Source organism: Podarcis liolepis, assembly GCF_965112155.1.
Source record: "Podarcis liolepis genome assembly, chromosome: 5".
Classification (NCBI taxonomy): Eukaryota; Metazoa; Chordata; class Lepidosauria; order Squamata; family Lacertidae; genus Podarcis; species Podarcis liolepis.
Window position 1 is genome coordinate 94,435,103 of NC_139556.1, and position 22,613 is coordinate 94,457,715.

Here is a 22,613-nt window from a genome sequence, read left to right on the forward strand (position 1 = left end):
ATACTTGTTGTACAGTAAAGTAATGGGCCCTTTCTAGTCCCTGTTGCACAGACTCTTATCAGTGGCGAGCTGGCCATACCGCTTGGTGCCAGTCTGAAAGGAAGGAAAAAGTAGTCACAGGACTTGCCTCAGCATCCTTGAGCAGGAGGACACTTCAGCAGGTCCAACCACTCTACTGACTTTTGTGCAAATCTGGTACATTGGAAAAACTGTGTGCAGAAAACAATACATATTATGCCTGCCAACCAATATGTATGAGATCTCCATCTCAAGAGCACAATGTATCTGTGTGGACGTAGATGGGGCAACACTGCCTTCTGTGTTACTTCCTTTCAGTGTCACTCACCTCCATGTGCAATGATACGTGATTTATGTAGGCGTCTGATTATTTATTTAATAAACATTTTACACACCGCTTGATTGTAAAAACAACCACCACCACCTCAAAGAAGTTTATTCAGTTAAAAAACCAACAACAAATGAAAGTGCGTAACCATCTTTGAAAATAATGCTGAATTAAAGTGCAAGGAGATTTATCACAAGCCTCTCTTGAGGCTCCTCCACCTACCTTATCCACAACATAAGGATTATCATTAGTAATAATTACATTTGTTAATAGCTTTATCTTGCCCAAGGCTACCCAAAGAAATAACCAACCAACCAATCAATCAACCAATCCACAAAGATGCATTAAAACACACACACTCAGCAAGTTTGTTACAATCTCTTGCAACTTATCTGTTGCCTTAACCTCAAACTTTCTTCCCCACTGCCTGTGTTGGAAACTGAAATATACTTGGAGTCAATAGTGGATTTCATGCTCTTTATTCAGCTCATAGTGGTGAGGAGGAATGGAAGTTCCCCCAGAATGTCTGCCTTATATACATTATTTACACAATGGGCCCCACGTGATTGGCTAATTCCGGGATTCTCTTGTAGGCCAATCAGGTTGCGGATTCCCTTCCACCTGGAGCTGGATTGGGTGGCTCCTGTGGACCAATTAGACTACTGCATTCTGGATCCTATTGTTCTAGGACAAATCAGACTGCTGCCTTTTGGATCCTATACAACTCAGTACATAACAGAAACCATCTGTCTCGGAAGGCAATGGAGAAATGTGCCCTTTCTGGGTAATTATGGATAATTATGTTGAGATGTTTGGGGTGTCAAGGGAGGGGTAGTACCCCTGGTGGGGGACATGCCTTCTGGGCTAGTTTGTCCACCTTTGGTCCCCCATCCTGCACTCAGCCCTCACCTTTGGCTTCAACAAGCTGTCAGCTCATGGCATTGTGGAAATGGCTTCGACTGGCCAGCTAGGCCTACCAGGTGAGGGTAGCCAGTGGGTCTCAAATCCTTGGTGAGTTAGGGACTTCCCCTGCATGCAAAGACAGGATCTGGTAGATTGAGCGGACAGGACCAAAAACAGGTCTAATAGTCAAGAAGGCGGTTTCTGCACATGCTGTAGGGGGGGGGACTCTGATCCTAAACCTCAACTGCCTTGCAACTATACTCAAGGAAAAATCCGTACCTGCTGCCTTGTGGGACATCTTCAGGAGAGGAAAAGGCTGAGCAGTAGACCCTAAGTCCCTAAGGAGGTTGGATGGTGCTTTGTATGCCTCTTTCCGGCAACTCCTGCAGCCAGGCTGGTGCCAAACGTCTTGCTCTGCTTTCCTTTGGGCCAAATAAGTGAGGACGAGAGGGGGGTCTTTTCATCTGGGCAGCCCAGGACCTCCAGACACACTGCCCAGGCTTGCGCCCCAGGGAGGTCACTTCAATGCTGCTAACACTGGCTCCCTCCACCCCCGGAGGCGCACTCCTTTGTCTCTCGAGACTGGCGGATGCCAACCATCTGAGGTGGTTGGTTGCTTTCCTCCTCCTTGGTGTGATTGTGTACAGCTGAAAACGCTAGCAGCGTTAAGATAAATCCAGCAGCGTAAACAAGTTTTGATGGCGGCAATAATGGAATACTGAATGGCATAGCTTTTATAAAATATGCAGGGATTTATGCTACTTAAAATGAACCACGGAAAGAGAAGGGAAGTGATTGTTATTTTAAGGATGTAAAACGAGTATTTTAAATTGTAAAACTGAAAATTTAGTAAAAAATGCATAAAAAAAGAGGAGGCCGGGGGAAAACACCCAAAAGGTATTTTCACAGTTCACAGTATCAGTCTGAATCAGGGCCGGCCCACTCATGAGGCGATTGCCTCAGGCGGCAGGATCCACAGGGGCAGCAGATCATGATGTAGGTATTTATTTGTCTGTTGTTCCCAATATAGATCTTTATTCCTCGCTCTTGTTCCTCATGCCTTCTTCCCTGACAGGGAGGGTGAGGCACCATTTTGTGTTTCTCCTCAGGTGTCTAAATGTCTAGGGTCGGCCCTGGTGTGAGTGAACATAAAAGGACTGGGCTGGTGGGTGCGGACCCTCAACGTTTCAAATTGCCTGGATTTCTACATCGTTTCCAATAAGCGACGGACAGCGCCGTATGACTAACAAAACGCTGCCTGCAGCTAAAACACAAGTTCAATACTCGAAGCACACTCTCGCGCACGCATGCGCCCCACGACCCGCGCCTGCAAGGAATGGTCGGCAATATTTTCTGCGCGCATGCTCAAATCTCTTCTCACGCGGGCAATTCCGTCCTCCTCCTCTATCCAACGCGGGGAGGAGCTTACAGTTCAGCGCACGCGCGTCGCTTCCCTCTCGCAAACGACGTTCGCCTCTCCGCTTTCGGCGAGGGACGGCCTGCCCACATCTCCATATATGGCGCGGCACGTGATGCGCCAGTGCCCTTCCCTCCCTCGGGGAACGGAATCTTGCGTCGGATCTCTATGGTCCGTTCGTATTGCTAGCGCGCCCTCATGCATACGTATATACACGGAAGTGGTCCCGCCCCTTGACCCGAACGATCGGTTTTGGCGGGAGTTCTGGGGGGCTAAGTAGCTGCGCGCTAAAGAGGCCTGAGGAGATTTGTGCGCGCGGCCGCTTCGCAGGTGCCTTTAATGAGGGGGGCGCGCGCACGCGGTGGCGAACCCCTTGAAGGAGCGAGCGGGTGGGGGGGGGGGAAGAAGGGATGTTATTCCTCCACCACCTCCGTCCCACCCCCTTCAGGGATCCGGGGCACTGCTGTGTTTTGTGGGCCGCGAGAGTCCCTGTGTTTACTTAGATAACATAGCCCTGTTTAGGGAAGCTTTTAATGTTTAATAGGTTATTGCATTTTAGTGTTCTGTTGGAAGCCGCCCGGAGTGGCTGGGGAAACCCAGCCAGATAGGCGGGGTACAAATAATAAATTATTATTATTATGTAGCTGGAGCATTGAGGGGGTGGCCGGAGGGTGGTTGCTTACACTTGTTGTTGTTTTTGTTGCTTTATCCTGCTCAGGGCAGCCCAAAGCGACTTACATTCAACCAACCAGAGACAAAAATCATCGCACAGATAGATATAGATATGTAGGTAATAGATATATAGGCATAAAACTATGTATGTATATATGTGTATGTGTATACACACACACACACATATACACTGTATATTGTATGTATGTATGTTGATGTTTAAATTTGGAAATATTGGACAAACTGAGATAGAAATACCCTCCCGCATGAATGGGGGTGGGGGTTGCTGTCGCTGCCCACCTGCTTTTGACAGGCAGCTTCCAGGCCCCAACTGCTCCCCTTCCTTAGGGCTGCTTGCTTATTTGTATTTATAGTCTGCCCTTCTCCCATGCTGTCTCAGGGTGGGCTATATGCAGCTTAGTTACAGTTAAGCCGTGTAGTGTCCCACCCAAAAGGGGCTTGTGCGAAAAAAGGTGCACCTTAAATAAATGTAGGGATGGGGCCAAATGCTCCTGGAGGGAGAGTGATCAACAATGGTGTGTGTGTGTGTGTGTGTGTGTGTGGCTACTGCAGAAAAGGCCATCTCTTGCTTGACTGCCTCGCAGGATTTTAGATAGTGGCAGAACTGCTGGCAGGGTGATAGAATCACAGAATTGTAGAGTAGGAAGGGACCACAAGAATCATCTAATCCAGCTCCCTGCAATGCAGGAATCTTTCACCCAATTTGGGATTTGAACCCACAACTCTCAGATTAAGAGTTTCATGCTCCACTGACAGCTATCCCTTCGCCCCTCCAGATCTCAGAACTGGGAGCTTGATACAGTCTGCTTATCTTTGAACAGGAGATGTAAGTCAGGGACTCCTTCAAACAGAAAACTGTTCTCTGACAGCCCTTCAGATAGAGGACTGTTCACTGTATAGAAGAATGCATGGACATTGGAGGAGTTGTGTAATTGTCATCAGGGTTTCTGTGCAACTTGCTTGCAGATTGTAGTGTATGTTTCATGGATGTGCATAGAGAAGCCATGACATTTCTGAGTAAAAAGACTTTGTTGGTTCTTGATCATATGACAACGTATCCTTGCAGACTTCACCCTTTTTGTTCTTATACCAGAAGAAAAAAATATAGGCTTGAAGGCTTTTCTGCTTATAAATGAAATGGTTCAACAAAAATAACTGCTTCACTGTTTATTCTTATCAGTGGTGTTAGGATTGATGCAACTGAGAAATGAGTGGAGCTATCAAATTACAAAACTAATTTTTCAAATGACACATGTGCATCATTTCCTTCCCATTCCTCCTTTGCAGACTGGTGAGAAACAGCAACAATGCAGGCATTTCTGAAAGGACCATCTTCAATCAGCACTAAACCCCCATCTACCAAAGATCGGGGAACAGCTGCCACTGCAGGAGGCAGTGGAGAGGGCAAAAGGGTCAGAGCTATTCCTTGGGTGGAAAAATAGTAAGTAGTGGACTCTGCTTTGGAATCTAAATGTGTGGTGTAATTGCCCAAGATGAATGCCTCTTGCTTGACTGAGTGAAGGGGTGTGTAGAAATTGACTCTTGTATGGCTGGCATGTAGCCTGCTGTGCAAAGATAAAGAATTGCATCTGTTGATCTGCCCACTATTTACTCTTGACCCACCCACCGCTGGCATGCAGCCCCCAGAAGGTTGTCCGTGTGGAAATGTGGCCTTTGGCATAAAAGGTTTCCCAGTCCCATTGCTAGGGGAATGTGATCATCTACATCGGAGGTGTTTTAAATCATATGTTTTCAACTTTTTTTGAGTCCATGGCTCCCTTGGACCAACTACATTCTTTCTGCGGCACCCCTGTGGGGCTCAGGGGCTCAGTTATGTCACCCCTTGCCTGCAGATCTGGCAGCCCCTCACCCCTCCCTTGTGGAGTGTTCCCTCAGCCTCCTCTCCCCTCTCATTGGGAGTCCTCTGGGCAGCTGCCACCCATGGTCTCTGAGCTGCTCCCCCACCCCAAGGAGAGGTGCCTGGGGCTGGTGGACTGGCTGGCTGGGTTCCCTTCCCTTGCTTGCTTACTCCAAGGCCACCTCAGCTCCTGACAACCAGCACCCCATACAAGCCCAGAGGCACCATTCGCCTGGGGAGCTTGTAGCCAGGGCTGCTGTAACAAGCAGCCATGCAAGCCATTGGGAGGCAGAGACCCGAGAAGGCATTTGAGGAGAAAGGGAAGGAAAGAGGGAAAGAGGCCAGTGTTGCCCTCGGCACCCTTGACCATCAGTCAAGGCACCCCAGGGTGCTAGGGCACACTGGTTGAAAACCACTGTTTTAAATAATGACTATGACTGTAACCACTAGATGTCTCCACTTATATTATGCCTCCTTCTGTTGGTGCTCTGTTTCACTTCAGGACAGTGTTATATGAATGCCAGTCCAAAGTTAATTCTCCTATATAAGCAGTGCAGTGTCAGAGGAGTGGCTTGTGGAAGATTGCAGAGGTTCTTTCTGTGGAAAAGTAGAAGCTGAACTTCTGTTGACAGCTTCTTTGATGTTGCGATGCTTGCACATGCAGGCCAGGCTGCTCATCTGTGGCTGGCTACTACATCGCCAGGTGTCTGTTTTTTTGCACCAGAGTATTAGCTATTAAGACTTGCTGCTTTGACTGAAATATTTGTTAAGCTCCAGATTTGACGGGTTAGTTGCTTGTTTATCTCTGGAAAAAGAAAAAGAAAAGCCGGCAGCTGCAGAAATTTATTAGACTCTGCAGTGTATTCATTTAAAAGCTTTCCTAAAATCATTTTCAGCAGGCAGTGAAAATAGCAAGGAAGCCAAAAGCAGGTCTTTGGAATGATTTCCACAGGATGGGTGACACAACTGTGACAGCTGTGCTCTGCATCCTTGGACCACTAACTTCCATAAAAGAGAATTGCTTTGCTCATTGATCTAAAGGAACAGAGAAGCTACATGTATCGATACTTCTGTTCAGAAAATATTAATAATACATGCTAAGTTTTTTTTAATTCTTTTTTTTATTTAGCCGCCCAAAATGCATGGATGAAGTTGCATTTCAAGAGGAAGTTGTTGCAGTACTGAAGAAAACCTTACAAGGAGCTGACGTGAGTATTGCAGTTCTCCCAGCGCTTCATGGCATATGCAAGTTAATTTTTCCAGTAGAAGATAATTATGGTGTGTAGTCTTATGAATCATACTTTTGTGTCTATATAGTCAGAATAAAATTTATTGGCTGTTCTGCAGCTGTATGCTACCAGAACAGCTCCCAGAACAACAACAAAAATTACAATAAATCCTTAACAGTTGAGAGTTAACGTGTAATATGGGACAACTTATTGAGTGAGTCTCCAGGAGTATCATGCTCTTGGGACTCCTTTTGTGGGGAATAGATTTTGATGGCAAAAAAACAACCAGAAGTGAAGGTTCTGGAATGGTATAGGAAGCTGCATTGTCCCGTTGGTCCATCTGGCTTGGTACAGTCTATACTGATTTGCTGCAGCTCTCTGGGACTTCAGACAGACATCTTTCTCAGCCCTTTCTGGAGATGCCAGAGACTGAACAATGTGCTGCTCTGCCGCTGAGCTACACCTCCTGCCCAATTTAATCAGCCCTTTCCCAGTGCCACTGCTGAAATAAACTTCAAAGGCTTCCCTCTGCATTTCCTAAAAGAAGCAAATGAACACCAAACTCTGAAACAACCAGGGTTGCATATCCAGTGCTAGTCCTACTCAGAACGAACCCACTGAAGTTAACAGGCATGACTAACTTACAGTCATTAATTTTTTAATGCATTTCCTCTACGCATAGAACTTAGCTAGGTACAACCTCATGTGTATTTTTAGGGTTGTTAAACCATGCTTTAAAATGTGGCAATAGAAGCTAAGACAACTCTGCCCCCAACCCCCGCCCCGGCCTTTCTCTTGTCGTTTATGTTAGTGGCTGGTTTGGCTCTCTGGCCCAAAAATACACCCGTACTTTGGGTCACAGAAAAGGTCAGTGTAATTCGCTTGCCCCATCTCAGGTTCCCTCCCAGGCCAAATCCAGCACTCCACTGCATGCAGACATTTCACACCCCATTGACCTGCTTGCAGCCAGTTACCCATTGCACTTTTGTCTCAGCAAAACATCGAATAACCAGAGCAAGCCAACCCTTAGGTCACAGTGCCTTACCTCCTGCCTTTTTCTACCTCTGTGGTGATGATTCCCCCCCCCAAAGATATTTATTAAAGTTTTTAAAATATAACAATGAAAATGAAAAACAAAACAAAATACAAAATAAAAACAATTAAAAAACAAATAATTTTCCATAACATATCTTCCTTACGCTTATTTCCCCAGACCTCCTCATACCTCCCTTCTTTGTATTCCACTTCAATTTGTTAGTTCAGCAAATCCTTACCATTAAGCTTTTACCCATTTATAAACCTTTTTTTCGTATCTCCTAAAGCATTACAGCTGGAAACCCCTTAGTTTCTATCCAACATCCTTCTAACATTCATTAATTTTACAATATTTCTGTAAATAGTCTTTAAATTTCTTCCAGTCTTCTTTCACCAACTCTTCTCCCTGGTCTCTGTGGTGATGATTGACTTCTGACGAATGATTGACAGGTAATTCTGAGGCTCCAGACCTACCAGTTTAAATTGTAGAAGGCTGGATGTCTGGGTGCAAGGCCTGATTGAGGAGATTAGGGCCTTTCCGAATAGGGCTCCCCCTTACCCTGAAAGGAACACATGAAGGTACTACAAAATAAATACTGTGGTATATTAAGGGCTATGGCATAAGCTTTCAAGGGCTACAAAAAATAATCTGGTACAGTTAATGTGATGGCACCATTATAAATCCGGCCTTGTCTGTGTGAAATAGAACATTGTACAAGTGGACTTGCTCTTGCAGTGGGACTTCCCCCTTCCTCTCCTTCCCCTGCCCTGAAGTTCCTTGAACAGTTCTCAAATTTGCTGTAAAGGATTGGGGGATCTTCTGGAGTAGATATTGGGGGGCTTCAGGGAGAGGGGAAGAGGGGGAAGTCCTGTTGCATGAATGGAAGTCTGTTCCTCTTGTACATAGACCCGAACTTCTTCACTGTATTGGTTTGTATTCAACTTAGTGCTAAGATGAGCTTTCCATCAGTACAAGGATTTCCTCTTGCACAATGAAATGTTCTTTCCCCTCTCTGCATGCCCCCATGATCTGTTCAGGGGTTTCCCTCAAGCCTCCAGAGCAGATTTAGGGACAGCATAGGGCATGTGTGGAGGGTGGAACCACCTTTGCCCTAGAGCAAAAAATTAGCTGAACAGCACCCTTTTTCTGTATCTGATGTTTCACATAGAGCTCGATCTTGCCTTCCTAGGGAAATGTGCATCATGCTTAATCATACGCATATTTCGTATCATTCTTCCCAGTATCTGCTTTGTACGAAAGGCCAGTAGTGCCTGGCTCCTCCTACTCTTGTAATCTTTTCATTCCAGCTGTTCATTACCTGACCTGAAAGTGTTGCTGTGCAATGCCAGGTCAATGATGAATAAAACCACTGCCATCCACGACCTGATTGTGGATGGAGGATTTGACCTGGCATGTGTGACAGAGACTTGGTTGGATGAAGCAGATGGGCCTGTCCTTGCCGCTGCTTGTCCACCAGGTTTCTCTTACGCACAGCAACCCAGGTCATGTGGGTGGGGGGGGGGGTTGCAGTGATTTTTAGGAAGTCATTAGTTTGCACCAGGCGTCCTATTGGGAAGACCTAGTTTTCTGAGTGCATGCTCTGGAAGTTGGGCAATAGGGGCAGTACAGGATTCCTTTTGGTGTACCGACCTCCCCGCTGCACCAAGGATTCCCTGCCCGAGCTCCTTCAGGTCGTGGCAGATATGCTCCTGGAGACACCTAGCTTGGTTGTCCTGGGGGATTTTAACATCCATGCCGACACGACCTTACAAGGGGCCGCTCGGGACTTCGTGGAAAGCATGGCCTCCATGGTGCTGTCCCTGAATAAGTTTGGCCCAACTCATAGCTGCGGACACGCCTTAGACTTGGTGTTTACCTCTACGGATGTTGGTGATCTGACACTAACTAAAAGCGAAACAAAAGAAGTGCCATGGTCAGATCATTTCCTGCTGCAACTGGACTTCTCCGCGACCCTTCCCCTCTGCAGGGAGGTGGGACCGATTCGGATGGTCCGCCCCTGCTACTTAATGGATCCAATTAGCTTCCAGAGAGTGGTAGGGGATGTTTTATCCCAAGTTGATGACCTAGTCTTTTGGTAAGAATGTTTAGCTGGAGTTTGAAGAAGATATGCTTCCACTGGAACGTCTTAAAATTTGCAGCTAAATTGCCACTCTATCTCATGCATTCTTTGGAGGAGATAGCAAGTGCTAAGGCTAGTTACTAATACTTGTGGGGGAAGGGCAGGGCAGTAATGATGGGTTGTACATGGCTCATTTCTAAGAACTCTACTACAACAAACATCTCGCATGTTAAAAAGCAGGACATCTCTTGTCAGCACTGCTCCAGGGCCCCTTAATCTGCCCCTGAACATGTCCAGTCTCTTTATCACCTGAAGTAGCTATTTGCGTCCTGGCCATTGTATTGAATAGTTTCATTTTAAGATGATTCAGAGTACTACATGGGATATTTGACCATCATTAAATAATAAGTACAGTGGTACCTCGGGTTACATATGCTTCAGGTTACATACGCTTCAGATTACAGACTCTGCTAACCCAGAAATAGTACCTCGGGTTAAGAACTTTGCTTCAGGATGAGAACAGAAATTGTGCTCCAGCGGCGCGGCAGCAGCAGGAGGCCCCATTAGCTAAAGTGGTGCTTCAGGTTAAGAACAGTTTCAGGTTAAGAACGGACCTCTGGAACGAATTAAGTACTTAACCCGAGGTACCACTGTAATCAATTGACCAATGTATTGAAATTAGCCTACATCTTGTTAGAATGGCTCAGTTGGTTAGAGCGTGGTGCTGATAACATCAAGGTTGCAGGTTTGATCCCCATATGGGACAGCTGCATTTTCCTGCACTGCAGGGGGTTGGACTAGATGACCCTCAGGGTCCCTTCCAACCCTACGATTCTAACTTGTTTTCTACGTAGAAATGTCCATGCCTTTGAAAGTGTTTTGCACCGTGTGTTGTAAATTTCCATGTATCTTTAGCTGATAATAGGCTACCTATAGGCACCATAACTTCATCATTGGCAACAGTCAGAAATAGTGCAGCTTGGTCATGTTACAGCTCTGCTAAAAATACAGCCATTAAGTTAGATAAAGGATTAGGAGATCCTTCATCAGACCTTACTGTAGGTGCCGGCTAAATGTGCTGTTCAAGTTTGTGGTATTCATTCATTGATTGGCAGGTGTAGGTTTTCTGTAAAAGTACCAAATGTTGAGTAAAGTAGCAGGATAGTGGCTGTTTGGTGTGCGGCTCTGCTTGTGTATGAACCCCACAAACCTGCAGAATAGTGCATTATTCCTGCCATACCATTATGAAAACGAAAATTCAGATGGGTCCTGTATAATCCTAAACATGCTCTGAAGCATGGAGGTTGGAATCCACAGAACTAAGCAGTGAGCTCTCAGCACACCCAAGGGGACGTTTGGGTTCCATGGAGCACCAAGTGGCAAATGGCTCTTTAAAAAGGCAATTGGCTTTTTAAAAAATCTTTTGCAGTACAGTGGTACCTCGGGTTAAGTACTTAATTCGTTCCAGAGGTCCGTTCTTAACCTGAAACTGTTCTTAACCTGAAGCACCACTTTAGCTAATGGGGCCTCCCGCTGCTGCCGCACCGCCGGAGCACGATTTCTGTTCTCATCCTGAAGCAAAGTTCCTAACCTGAAGTACTATTTCTGGGTTAGCGGAGTCTGTAACCTGAAGCGTATGTAACCTGAAGCGTATGTAACCTGAAGCGTATGTAACCTGAGGTACCACTGTAATCAGAGACAAAGACACACAGATTTTAAAAATGCAAGGATGAGCTTCTTTGAAAAAGGGGAGTGGAGAGGATGACTTTCAAAAGACAGTTTGATATTTCTGTGGTTGCAAGAGAAAGGACCAGAAATCCCTCTGATTTCTTTCTCTTTCTATTTTTGCCCGAATGTTTAAAACATACATGTTCATTAGTTAGTATGTACTGATCAAATATTGTCAATTGAGCCCCATGTTGGGCAAAAGATCCCTGCATTGCAGGGGGTTGGACTAGATGACCCTCACGGTCCCTTCCAACTATACAGTTCTGTGATTCTAATTGACAGCCTACTTACTTATTTGCCTGCAGCCCAATGTTCCATGAAGCCAAAAATGCTGCTGGATAGGTGGCCATTTACGTATTTCAATTTTATTATAGTGTCATTTTGTCAGTAGGTGTGTGAGGGCTCCTGGACCCCTAGACTTGCCCTGCGACAAAAGTCTTCCTTGCTGAAGGACATCCTCAATGTGATCTGGCTATTTCCCCCCCTGTAAAGGTCCTTTGAGGGATTGGGCATAAACAGTCACTATTTCTTTTTAAAAAGCTGAAGGAAATTGGTTGAAGAAAAACACAAAAGATACTTCTGTTTGTGTTCTGTGACAAAATCCAAAGCGAATAACTCTTGTTGATTTTAACAGAAAACGTTGTTATAATTGTTATAATTCTTTTTTTAAAAAAAGCATTTTTTTATTTATTCACAATTAGTTCATTTATTCACAATTAGTTCATTTCATAGTTAGCATAATTATCAGACCTGTTGATGATTAAATTGCCTTTTGTTATTACTTTAAAGCATTAAATTAATTACAACACTAGATTTCTATTTGACCAAATCATCTATTGACCTGTCCTGTCCTGTGTCCAACTCAAGTATGCATCTCTGTATAGTATTTAAAATATCTAAAGCATCTGTTTCAATTCTTTCCTTCTGTCTTGGGGTTACCAATTTCAACATTTTGAAAATAAAAAACTAAAGCGTAAAGATAGCATTTGAAACAGGCCGCTAAATATTGATCAGATTAAAATCTATGCCTGCAATTATACACAACTCTTATTTGCAAAATCGTGTCCCATGCTTGAGTTGTGGCATAGACACCTATGTAAGTGTTGTAAAACAAATACTCAATGATAACATCGCCTGAGGTTTCTTGTTCCTCTAAAATATCCACTTACAAATATTGTATGACAGCGTTGTTCAACCTCCTGCTGTTGCAGCTTCCCAATCTCTTGTTCTATGGCCCACCTGGAACTGGAAAAACATCCACTATATTGGCAGCAGCCAGAGAACTCTTTGGGTAAGTGTGGGATCTAGTGGCATTCAAGTGTCTGTTTTGAGTCCGACAATCCTCTAGTACTTTTGGTGACTTAATAGTAGGCACTTGGTTTAGTGCAACATGAAGAAGCAGAAATTAGGCAGAGTGAATCTTGAGTTTGCAGGCATTTCTCTTCCTCCAGAAGAGATAAACCTGTAGTTAACATTGGCAGAACAGTTTTAAGCCATAGTTACTGAAGCTGAGACTTTAAGAAAGGTAACCAAAAGTTAATTTTCCAAACTGAGATCATGATGATTTTGAGTGTTTGGAAGCAAAACAGGAATGCATGGCTGCAGAATTTGTGGCCACAAAGTCTAACACTATGTATTATGGAGCGAGACAGGTACTTGAACTGCCCACCTGCATTCATGCAGTCTTCTCCGTGAGACTAGGTGGGTTTTTTAAAACTGAGATTTGCCTTCAGTTGCATATTCATAACTTGCATGTATAAATAGAGAAGAGATGCACAGAAATGGGGGGAATGTCACTCAGTGATTTGAGTGTTTTGTTAGTTATCCAAGTCAGCTCCTTTTACAATCAACATAGAAGTTTTAACAAATTTAGGACGTTCTGATCACTAATCATAGAGCTAGAGAAGGCCTTGTATGCCTTCTAGTACAGCCTTCACTAAGCTGATGCCCTTTCGATGTTTTGGACTGCAATTCCCACCAGACCTATCAAGTACAGCTGATGGGAGTTGTAGTAGGGAACATACGGAGGACATTTGGTTGGAAAATCTAGACCAACCTCCTACTCCATGCGGGAAATCCAGAGCTTAGAGCCTTTCAAGTTGAGATGCTTTATCCTAGTCTGTATCTGTATTGGGCACAATTGTTTTTATAGTTTCATGTTTTTGTCGTCAAATCACTTTGGGATGTTAATAATGCCTTAAGTGATTCATAAGTTAAATAAATAATGAATATGTAGTCCAGGTCCCCAAACAAAAGAGAGGAAGGGGAGCAAGAAAACCTTGTTTTAACCAAGGAAAACCAACGTCCAGAATTCAGAATGCAAAACCAGATTAATAGCTCGGTTTAACAAATAGGTTAAAAATTGGCTGAATTTCTGTTCTGATAAACAGGCCCGAACTGTTCCGGCAGAGAGTCCTCGAGTTGAATGCATCCGATGAACGTGGAATACAAGTCATTCGAGAGAAAGTGAAGAGCTTTGCTCAACTAACAGTGTCGGGAAGTCGTTCAGAGTAAGCACAATGATCAAAGCTGCTTTGTAGGATTGTATTTAGTTTTATAAGGGTTCGCTCTGTAATGCTAAATTAAGCCACGAGTCAGCATCGCACGGTGGATTTTGGGCTCTCGAGTGAGTCACGGGAGCATAACTGCATTCTGAGGGAATTTATCCTTCACATGTCTTGCACCACTGTACCAGATAGGACATTTATGGAAGCCGTGAAATTGTGTGCAAGCTTCCCAAATGCTGAATGCACTTGTCTTCTATTGCACCCTGAATGATTCAGGTGCTGGCATACAGACAGCAGCTTGTCAGTTGTTGTGTGTGACATTTTATTTCCAACATTCAGTCTGTCAGTTACTTGAAGAGTTGGCTGAGTTATGGCCAAGCTGGCTGGGGAAGATGGGAGCCTGTGGGCCACAACACCAGGGAACTCAAGATTGCAGTACGCTGGAACAGTGTGAGGGACGTTATCTTGTCCTTCACAACAGGAAGCAGATTGCCTTGGCCGGCCCTGATTACACTGTCAGAACTTGAACAGGATATGTTCGGAGACACGTGTCATCCTTGAAATAAAAGTTCCAAAATATTAAGACATATTTCAAATCTCAGAAATGGATTAAAGTGGCTAAGCAATGCTGATGTCATCGTTTGTTGGATTTGCAAATATTACCTGCACTAGTAGCTTAAGTTGTTAATGCATGTTTTTGCAATGGGTGTGTGTTTAGTGGCAGGCCGTGTCCCCCATTTAAGATTATAATCTTGGACGAAGCGGATTCTATGACCTCAGCAGCCCAGGCAGCTTTACGGCGCACCATGGAGAGAGAATCCAAAACAACACGCTTCTGCCTTATTTGTAATTACATCAGCAGGTATGTATGGGTTTCACCATGCTTTCTTACTTATTATTTGATGGAAAAGATTTAGTATCCCACATTTATTCCTAGTTCCCATTGTAAAAATCCTAAACTTGCATTGTAAAGAGTTCCTTAATTCCCCTTGGAAAATGAAGAACGTAGCATAATTGATACATTGCTAAATGTATTTTTTTGCTAAGGGGCAGGAAGTAGTGGAAAATGTATTGTCGCATTCTGCGGAAACTAGAGAGGACGGATTCCTCTTGTATTTGCGTTTCACTTTCTCTTTTTCACAGGATAATTGAACCCATAACATCCCGATGCTCCAAATTTCGTTTCAAGCCCCTTTCAGACAAAATCCAGCAACAGAGACTTCTAGACATTGCTGAAAAGGAGAATGTGACAGTCAGCAGTGAGGTAGATTTCTGTTCATTCAGAGATTCATTGTTTTTAATTCTGTGAAAAGAGACGGACGCAATGCTTAGTGTATTTTTTTTCTGGGTCACTGCTGAGCTACATGCATAGTATAATCATTACCCATATTTTACAGAAGGGGCGTTGGTCCCACAACTTAGTCAAAATACCGTATTTTTTGCTCTATAGGACGCACCTTTTCCCCTCCAAAAATGAAGGGGGAAAGTGTGTGCGTCCTATGGAGCGAATGCAGGCTTCAGGAAGCTATCCGCAGGCTTGTGGATAGCTGCCCGAAATCCGGGGAGCGCGGCGCTGTGCACCCCGGACTTCGGGCAGCTCTCCGCAAGCCTGCGGAGCCCGGCTGGAGTTCCCACCAGGCTCCCAAGGCTTGCGGATAGCAGCCTGCTGTCCCCGAAGCCAAAACAGCGAGACTGGGTGCTGCACAGCCCTCCATGTCGCTGTTCCAGCTTTGGGATGTCTGCGCAAAGCCTCCGCAGCCTCCTGCCTTGCGGAGGCTTGAAAGGCTGTCCCCGAAGCCAAAACAGCGAGACGGGTCGCTGCGCAGCCCTCCGTCTCGCTGTTCCAGCTTTGGGATGGCTGCAGAAAGCCTCCGCAGGGCGGCGGGGTGAAGGCACCCCGCCGCCCTGCGGAGGCTACAAAGGATGTCCCCGAAGCCTCAAGCCTTTGGAGTGCAGCTGCGCTCCAAAGGCTTCAGGGATATTTGAGGCTGGCGGTGGGGGAAAGCAGCGCTTCCCCCCACTGCCAGCCCCACAAGCTCGGGGGGCAGCGGCAAGGCCTGCTCTTGAACGCACCTTGTTTTTGAGGGGGAGAACAAGAAAAAAGTTTTTTTCCCTATTCTCCCCCTCTTATGGTCCGGTGCGCCCTATGTGTCCAATACAGCGAAAAATATGGGTAATTAAGCATAGTTAGGGAATTTCTGTGCCAGGTCAGTGGTGGCTAGTATTTTTGGCAAGTGTGCCACAAGTTCAAAGTACAGACTAGTGGGATTCTAGAGTACACAAGTGGTTTTGCAGTGCAATGGTGTGGCCTTACCGCTTTATTAAGTTTATTAAGCTAGGGTGCAGACTGCAGTGCAGTGCTGTGCTGGAGAGGCTGAGCTTAGGCCTGCCTCTGCAATATCAAGACCCATGCTACCCTGCTTTTATTCAGGAATGCTGCAGCCTCATGCTGCCAGCGTCACGGGGCTTTGTCTGGAGCAAATAGTGCCTACCCATTCATACCAGTCCTGGCATCTACAGTCACACTGTACAGCATCCCTGTTTAAATAAACACAGTTGGCCTCTCTGGCAGCAGTGAGAGAGCTCACACATAGTTACAGAAGAGGGAGGAGGAAACCTTATTTGTAAATTATTTGTATATTTGATTAACTTTGCTAAAGGAAGCATTCTGTTCTAGCTCAAACTTGTGAGATTAAACATAAAGCTTACTCTTGTGTTCCTAGAACGTTATCCGTGTTGTGATACAGAGATCTGACAGTGTTGGACAAAAGCCATGGGGACAGATCACACCACTTATAACGTGATTACCATTAGAGCATTTGTTGATTTGTAGTTGAGAAGGAAAATGTGTAACTACATGTGACAAATGGGGAAAGTGCTGTGTTCGCCCCCCCTGAATGTGTTAGCCTTCCTACTGAATTGGGTAAGATATGGAATCTGCTGTAGGAAAAGAAGAGTACCGTATTTTGCGCCCCATAAGACGCTCCGGCCCATAAGACGCACCTAGTTTTTTTGGGGGGAAATAAAGAAAAAAAAATTTATTTCCCCCCCCCAGGTGCGGGGCTGGAAGAACCAGGTCGGGGAACAGTGGGAAGGCACGCTCTGCCTCCCAGCTGTCCCCCGAGCTTGTGGGGCTGGCGATGGGGAGAAGTGCACCAGTCCCGGGACGGCAGGCAGCTCTGTGCCGCCATCCCGAGCGGGGCGGGACTCAGCGCCCCGCTCGGGATGGCGGCGTAGACCTGCCTGCAGTCCCGCGACGGCAGGCAGCTCTGTGCCGCCATCCCGAGCGGGGCGGGACTCAGCGCCCCGCTCGGGATGGCGGCGTAGACCTGCCTGCAGTCCCGCGACGGCAGGCAGCTCTGTGCCGCCATCCCGAGCGGGGCGGGACTTAGCGCCCCGCTCGGGATGGCGGCGCAGAGCTGCGCTGGTCCCAGGACCGCGGGCAGCTCTGCAGGGCCACCGGGAGCGGGGCGGAGCTTCTCCCCCGGCTCCCGGTGGCCGGGCAGAGCTGCGCTGGTCCCAGGACCGCAAGCAGCTCTGCACGGCCACTGGGAGCGGGGCGGAGCTTAGCGCCCCGCTCCGGATGGCAGCGCAGAGCTGCGCTGGTCCTAGGACCGCAGGCAGCTCTGCACGGCCACCGGGAGCGGGGCGGAGCTTCTCCCCCGGCTCCCGGTGGCCGGGCAGAGCTGCGCTGGTCCCGGGATTGCAGGCAGCTCTGCGCAACCCTCGGAGCCGGTCTCCCGAGGGTTGCGCAGAGCTTCCTGAAGCCTGGAGAGCGAGAGGGGTCGGTACGCACCGACCCCCTCGCTCTCCAGGCTTCAGCGAAAGCCTGCATTCGCCCCATAAGATGCAGGCACATTTCCCCTTCATTTTTGGAGGGGAAAAAGTGCGTCTTATGGGGCGAAAAATACGGTACTTCAGAAAAGCATCTCAACTGTCTCATCTCTTCTTTGATTTTCTTATAAAGCAGTATTTCTTCCACAGGCAGTCTCTTACCTTGTCCATGCATCAGAAGGGGACTTGAGAAAAGCAATCACACTTCTTCAAAGCGCTACACGATTAACAGGCGGGAAAGAGGTCACTGAGAAAGTTGTCACTGAAATTGCAGGGGTAGGTCTAGTTTGCGTATTTCAGTTGGCCCGGTCTATGCTTGCAAATATTGGAAAACTGCTTCCATAAAATGGTATTTTTTTTCTTCACAGCTATCTGTTCTGTTGTACCACGCTTGCGTTTTCTTTCATGACTTGCCCTGAATACTAAAGTTCACAGGGGTGCAAAACAGGGCATACAGAAATATATTCCATAGAAACTTGTGAATCATTCAAACATGAAGAAAAGCTTTTGAATGCAATCCTCTTTCATTTTGCTTAATTTTCTGTTTGTTAGGTCTGACTGATTTATTACATGTTTATTTACTAGGTGGATGCTATTGCATCTCACCGATTTATGTCACAGGGTCATTTATAAGTTTGGAAATGTGAGACCAAATCCATTCCCAAAGCAGAATCTTGGGTCAGACCATGTTGTCTCTGAACATCTGTGGTTCTGGAAGTATGTTTGCTGATCCAGCAGAAGACAGAGAGGCATAGAATATGGCAGAAATCAACACTGGGGATTCATAATCTTTCATAAATTGCATTGCAAATGTGGCAGAACTGATGTTTCTACCATCTTGGTTCCATGACGAAGGGGTCGTTAAAACATAGGAAGGATACCTAATCCACTCTGAACCATTTGTCAGGAGGGAAATGAGGCCATGGGGTGAAGTTACGGTATCCCCAACAGATACTGCAACTACACACGACTTTCACTAATCTACTGCTGCTGCTTTACTGCTAATCTAACTGCTGGCTCTCACTAACTGTGGGGCAAAGGGGTACTGCCATCCCCTTTTTGGCATTGCGCGATGAATGAAACTGGAGGAAAAAACCAGTGTTGCAGCAGTTGCCATATGAGGATTTTCCTACCTAAAAGGTGTGTGTAAACCCTAGAACATTGAAGTGAAGAAGACCTATGGAAAATGGTATGTTCTAGTGATGGCTTCTGAACTTTTGCTTACACATCAGGACTTGCAGTCATTGTTTTTATTTTTTTTATTCTCGGTGCTTCAATGAGATGTTTTTCTTTTGCAACTTTTGTTTTAGATTGTCCCTCAAGGAATTTTAGATGGTCTACTAACCGCATGTCAGAGTGGCTCATTTGAAAAACTGGAAGCTGCAACAAAGGTAGCTTGCTTTAGATCGAAAATGTACAGGGATCAGATCAGATTTTTTTAAATGCTACTTTTCTTTCTGTATTGGCAAGTTGTAGAGGTGGTAGTAGTGGTTATGTAAGCATGTTGAAACAAAAAACTGCTCGTCTTTAAGCCAGTCATGATGTAAATGTAACATGAACTCTCTGACATTTATTCCCTGTGACCTTAGGTGGGAAAGCACTCTCAAAGGGAGGAGTAGCACTCCCTGGTTACAAAAATCCCCAGAAGTAAATGCATTATGCGTGGGTAAAATTTATTTTATCCACAAAAGCATTGCCCACTTTTGTCCCTGGTTCTGTCCACCGATATGTGCCCCTTTCCCCAAAGGTTTCCCAGAGGGAGTGGGGCCCTCCAGCTACAAAATGTGCCTTACACACCTGCAAACAGCTCTGCAGTCCTTATTGCAACGTGTATCCAAAAACTGTAGGCTTGCATTAATCTCCAGCACACTTTTTGTGGGGCGGCACATTTGATAATCCCAGATCCTTTGCTGCCAAGCCTGACATTTCAAGCCTCTTGGCAGCTTCACTAGCTGCCCTACTAAGCATAAGTGGTAGCTGCATATGAAATGGCCTTTCTGTAGTATGAGGCTAGGTGGATGAGACATTGGCTTGTGATTAACAGTGCACGTTAGTACTTTAAAAGCAGGAGTGAGTGGCTAACATTTCATCACAACTTAGCTAAAGTTTTTTAGCATCACCAGGGGCCAACTACAACTGTTTTAAGGTTAGAGCTTCCCCAAACTTCCTTCTTGCTTTAGAGTGTTGTATATACTTCCTTACAATTGGGTGATGGAATAGATGAATTGTGAAGATGAATTTTTAGTTTATCGTACCTCTTTAGTCTTTCCCGGCAGCTGGTCTGTGCTTAGGCATGTGACACACACACGTATTCCAGAATACTCAATGAGGCTGACTCCAAGACTTCACTTAAGCTAATAATCTGATTTGTGTCTAAAATGACTCATTAAACAATGGTATGGTACTTGTGTACAATAAAACAAGATAGCCTCCTGTTGTCTCAACCATCAAATAATCCTCTGGGTATTAGACAAATCCAATTTAAACTACCTGTTCTGAATTTGTATCACATAGCACGCTTGTATTTGGTAATACCGTTACTCTCCATTTTCAGAAATCTCATATTGCAGTATCTTATGTGGTATTGTAGGGCGCCAACGATAAACTAAGCTTTGTCTCTCCTAGCTTTTTGTGATTTACAGTAAGTCAAGGAGTACTTTCCATCTGCATTGATGTAATGTTTTGGTTGTCTAAGCCTGTCGCTTATTAGTTTAAATTGGCTAATGCTAGCTGCTTTCAATGTGTTTTCCCCTATGTCCAGAATCTGATCAATGAAGGTTACGCAGCTACTCAGTTTATAAACCAGCTTCACGATGCCATTATTGAGAGGAAGGATCTCAGTGACAAGCAGAAATCTGTTATTGCAGAGAAGCTTGCTGTGAGTCTTCATTCTGTTTCAGTTCTTTTTATATCTAGAATGTATGTTTGCTTGTGGTTTGGGGGCCATAAGAAATCCTTTACAGTATTTGTGCATTAGTGAATTCTTCCCAAAGAATGGTATACTAATGGTACTCTCCCTGTATGAGGCAATTCTCCTTTTATGGTAACAGGCAGTGGTAAGAAGGGATTCAAGAGAAATGGACATTGGCCGTTGTTACCCCAGCCAACTTGCTTGAGCTACCTGTCTAGTCATTACACACAATGGAAAAGCAGAGGGAAGATTTTTAGCATTGCTCTACATTTATGCAGTGATTAACAGAGATATTTTATTCCTGTTCAGACACAATGAGTTTACACGGATTTCACAGGTGTGCTTTTCACTCCTGCTAGGGAGAAATAAAGGCAGAACTTTTTGGGTGTGCCTTTTTCTGTCCTGGGAGGGAAGGAGACAATACCTGTAGACCAGTCTTGTTAGTTTCAGGCAACTACAGTGACTGCTTGTAAGACTGGCTGAGAAATGCAAATTTAAATTCAGGTAGGGATTCCTCTAACAAATGGTCATACAGAGCTCTGCCAACCAGCTTTAGAAAATGTTGGCTTGAGTAAAGTGTACTTGGGGGTGGTCAAACGTTTGATTTTGAAGCTCCCTATAACAGCTTGAAAAACTAATTTATGCTCCTGAGAAGCAGGGAGATGTAAAAGCCTGCTCTTCTCTGATTGCATTATATAGTTATCTTGGGAGATCTTGAAAACTTGTAACTTTTCCTTTTTTTGGCAGGAGACAGACAAGTGCTTGGCAGATGGGTCTGATGAGTTCTTGCAGTTGATTAGCCTCTGTGCGGTGGTGATGCAGCAGCTAATTCAAAATAACTAACAGCACGGCAAAATATTTTCCTTTTCATTACTTCATCCTATTTGATGCAGCTATTTGTGGTACTTTTTGATAATAAAATACAGCCTTCGTGCCTAACAGTACAACGAAAATGAGCTTTACTTTTACAGCTGCTTTAAAAAAAGGAATGCAACTTTTTATTCTTGTTTTTCCTAAATGTTATACTTTAAAACTTTAAAATTTAAAACTAATGCCTTAGCTAAGCATTTGTCATTTCACCTTTCATAGTCATTCCTTCTACTGTATTGTCATTCACTGGGATTTTGGTTTAGGTTGCTGTGGAATGCACAAGAACTCAGGATACGTTTTTCTACACCTAGCGGTCTTATTGAAATAAATTATCCCGTGGAATTTGAAGACTTTACATAAATTATGGCATAAGCTTTACAGACTTTGCTTGTGTCTTAAGCAGGGCTACCTCCAGGAAAGTTTTAGTGTGAGCTACATTTCATAAGAAAGCACAGTACTTTGTCCTTGACCAATAACTTTGAATCTGACTCCTAAATACCTTTCACCATGCATTTTTGCATTGATTTTACTTTTCCTGTTGACCTAACATTGCTGGGGCATGGGAATGACACACAGGACAGAGGTACAGCCTATTGGAGACCAATCTCTTCCAGCATTGTTCTTGCAGTGGCCAGCAGCCAATACCTGTGGAAAACCCTAAGCAGGATCTGGGCACAATAGCCATCTCCCCCTCCAGTTTCCAGGATCTGGTGTGTTCAGAAGTATTATAGCTAATATTGTAGCTATAGCTATTATAGCTAATAGTGATGGAAAGCCTCATCCCCCATGAATTTAATCCTTTGGTGGCCATCGCTGCCTCCTGCAGAGGCAAGTTCCACAACAATCTTCCTTGGATGTCCACAAGTTTTCTAGTGTGAAAAAAAAATTCATTTATCTTCATTCCAACACATAAACTTCTATCATGTCACCTTCAAAGTCCCAAGACATAGTCCCCATTTGCAAAGCCTGGATCCAGACCAGCCACTGCTTTTGCCTATACTGTAGTTGAGCTGAAGGAATAAAAGGCTGCAACCCCCTCCCCCCCCCCCCTGCATCAGGTAATGGGAGAAAGTACATTCACAGCTGACCTCCCAAATTGCCCAGGAGAGTAAAGCCCTTTGGTTTGGCCCCTTGGTTGTCAGCTGCATCTATATCCCCCTTTTGAGATAATCAAACCATCACTGGCAGCAACCAATGGGGA

At 45.1% G+C, this 22,613-nt stretch overlaps 1 protein-coding gene across 3 annotated transcripts; it reads left to right on the forward strand.

The window, feature by feature from the left end:
• The first annotated feature begins 2,814 nt into the window (after positions 1-2,814).
• RFC4 (replication factor C subunit 4) lies at positions 2,815-21,479 on the forward strand. 3 transcript variants are annotated; one of them, XM_083504497.1, is made up of 12 exons: positions 2,945-2,996; positions 3,385-3,452; positions 4,647-4,800; positions 6,347-6,425; positions 12,502-12,581; positions 13,681-13,800; positions 14,516-14,659; positions 14,941-15,061; positions 17,782-17,907; positions 18,942-19,022; positions 20,393-20,509; positions 21,290-21,479. In XM_083504497.1, the coding sequence occupies exons 3-12, from the start codon at positions 4,667-4,669 to the stop codon at positions 21,383-21,385; spliced, it is 1,098 nt and encodes a 365-aa protein (XP_083360623.1). In that variant the 5' UTR covers positions 2,945-2,996; positions 3,385-3,452; positions 4,647-4,666; the 3' UTR covers positions 21,386-21,479. The 3 variants fall into 3 exon arrangements, with proteins under 3 accessions (XP_083360624.1, XP_083360622.1, XP_083360623.1); XM_083504498.1 differs by lacking the exons at positions 2,945-2,996; positions 3,385-3,452 and adding an exon at positions 2,815-2,837; XM_083504496.1 differs by lacking the exon at positions 3,385-3,452 and having other exon boundaries at positions 2,895-2,996.
• Positions 21,480-22,613: the final 1,134 nt, after the last annotated feature.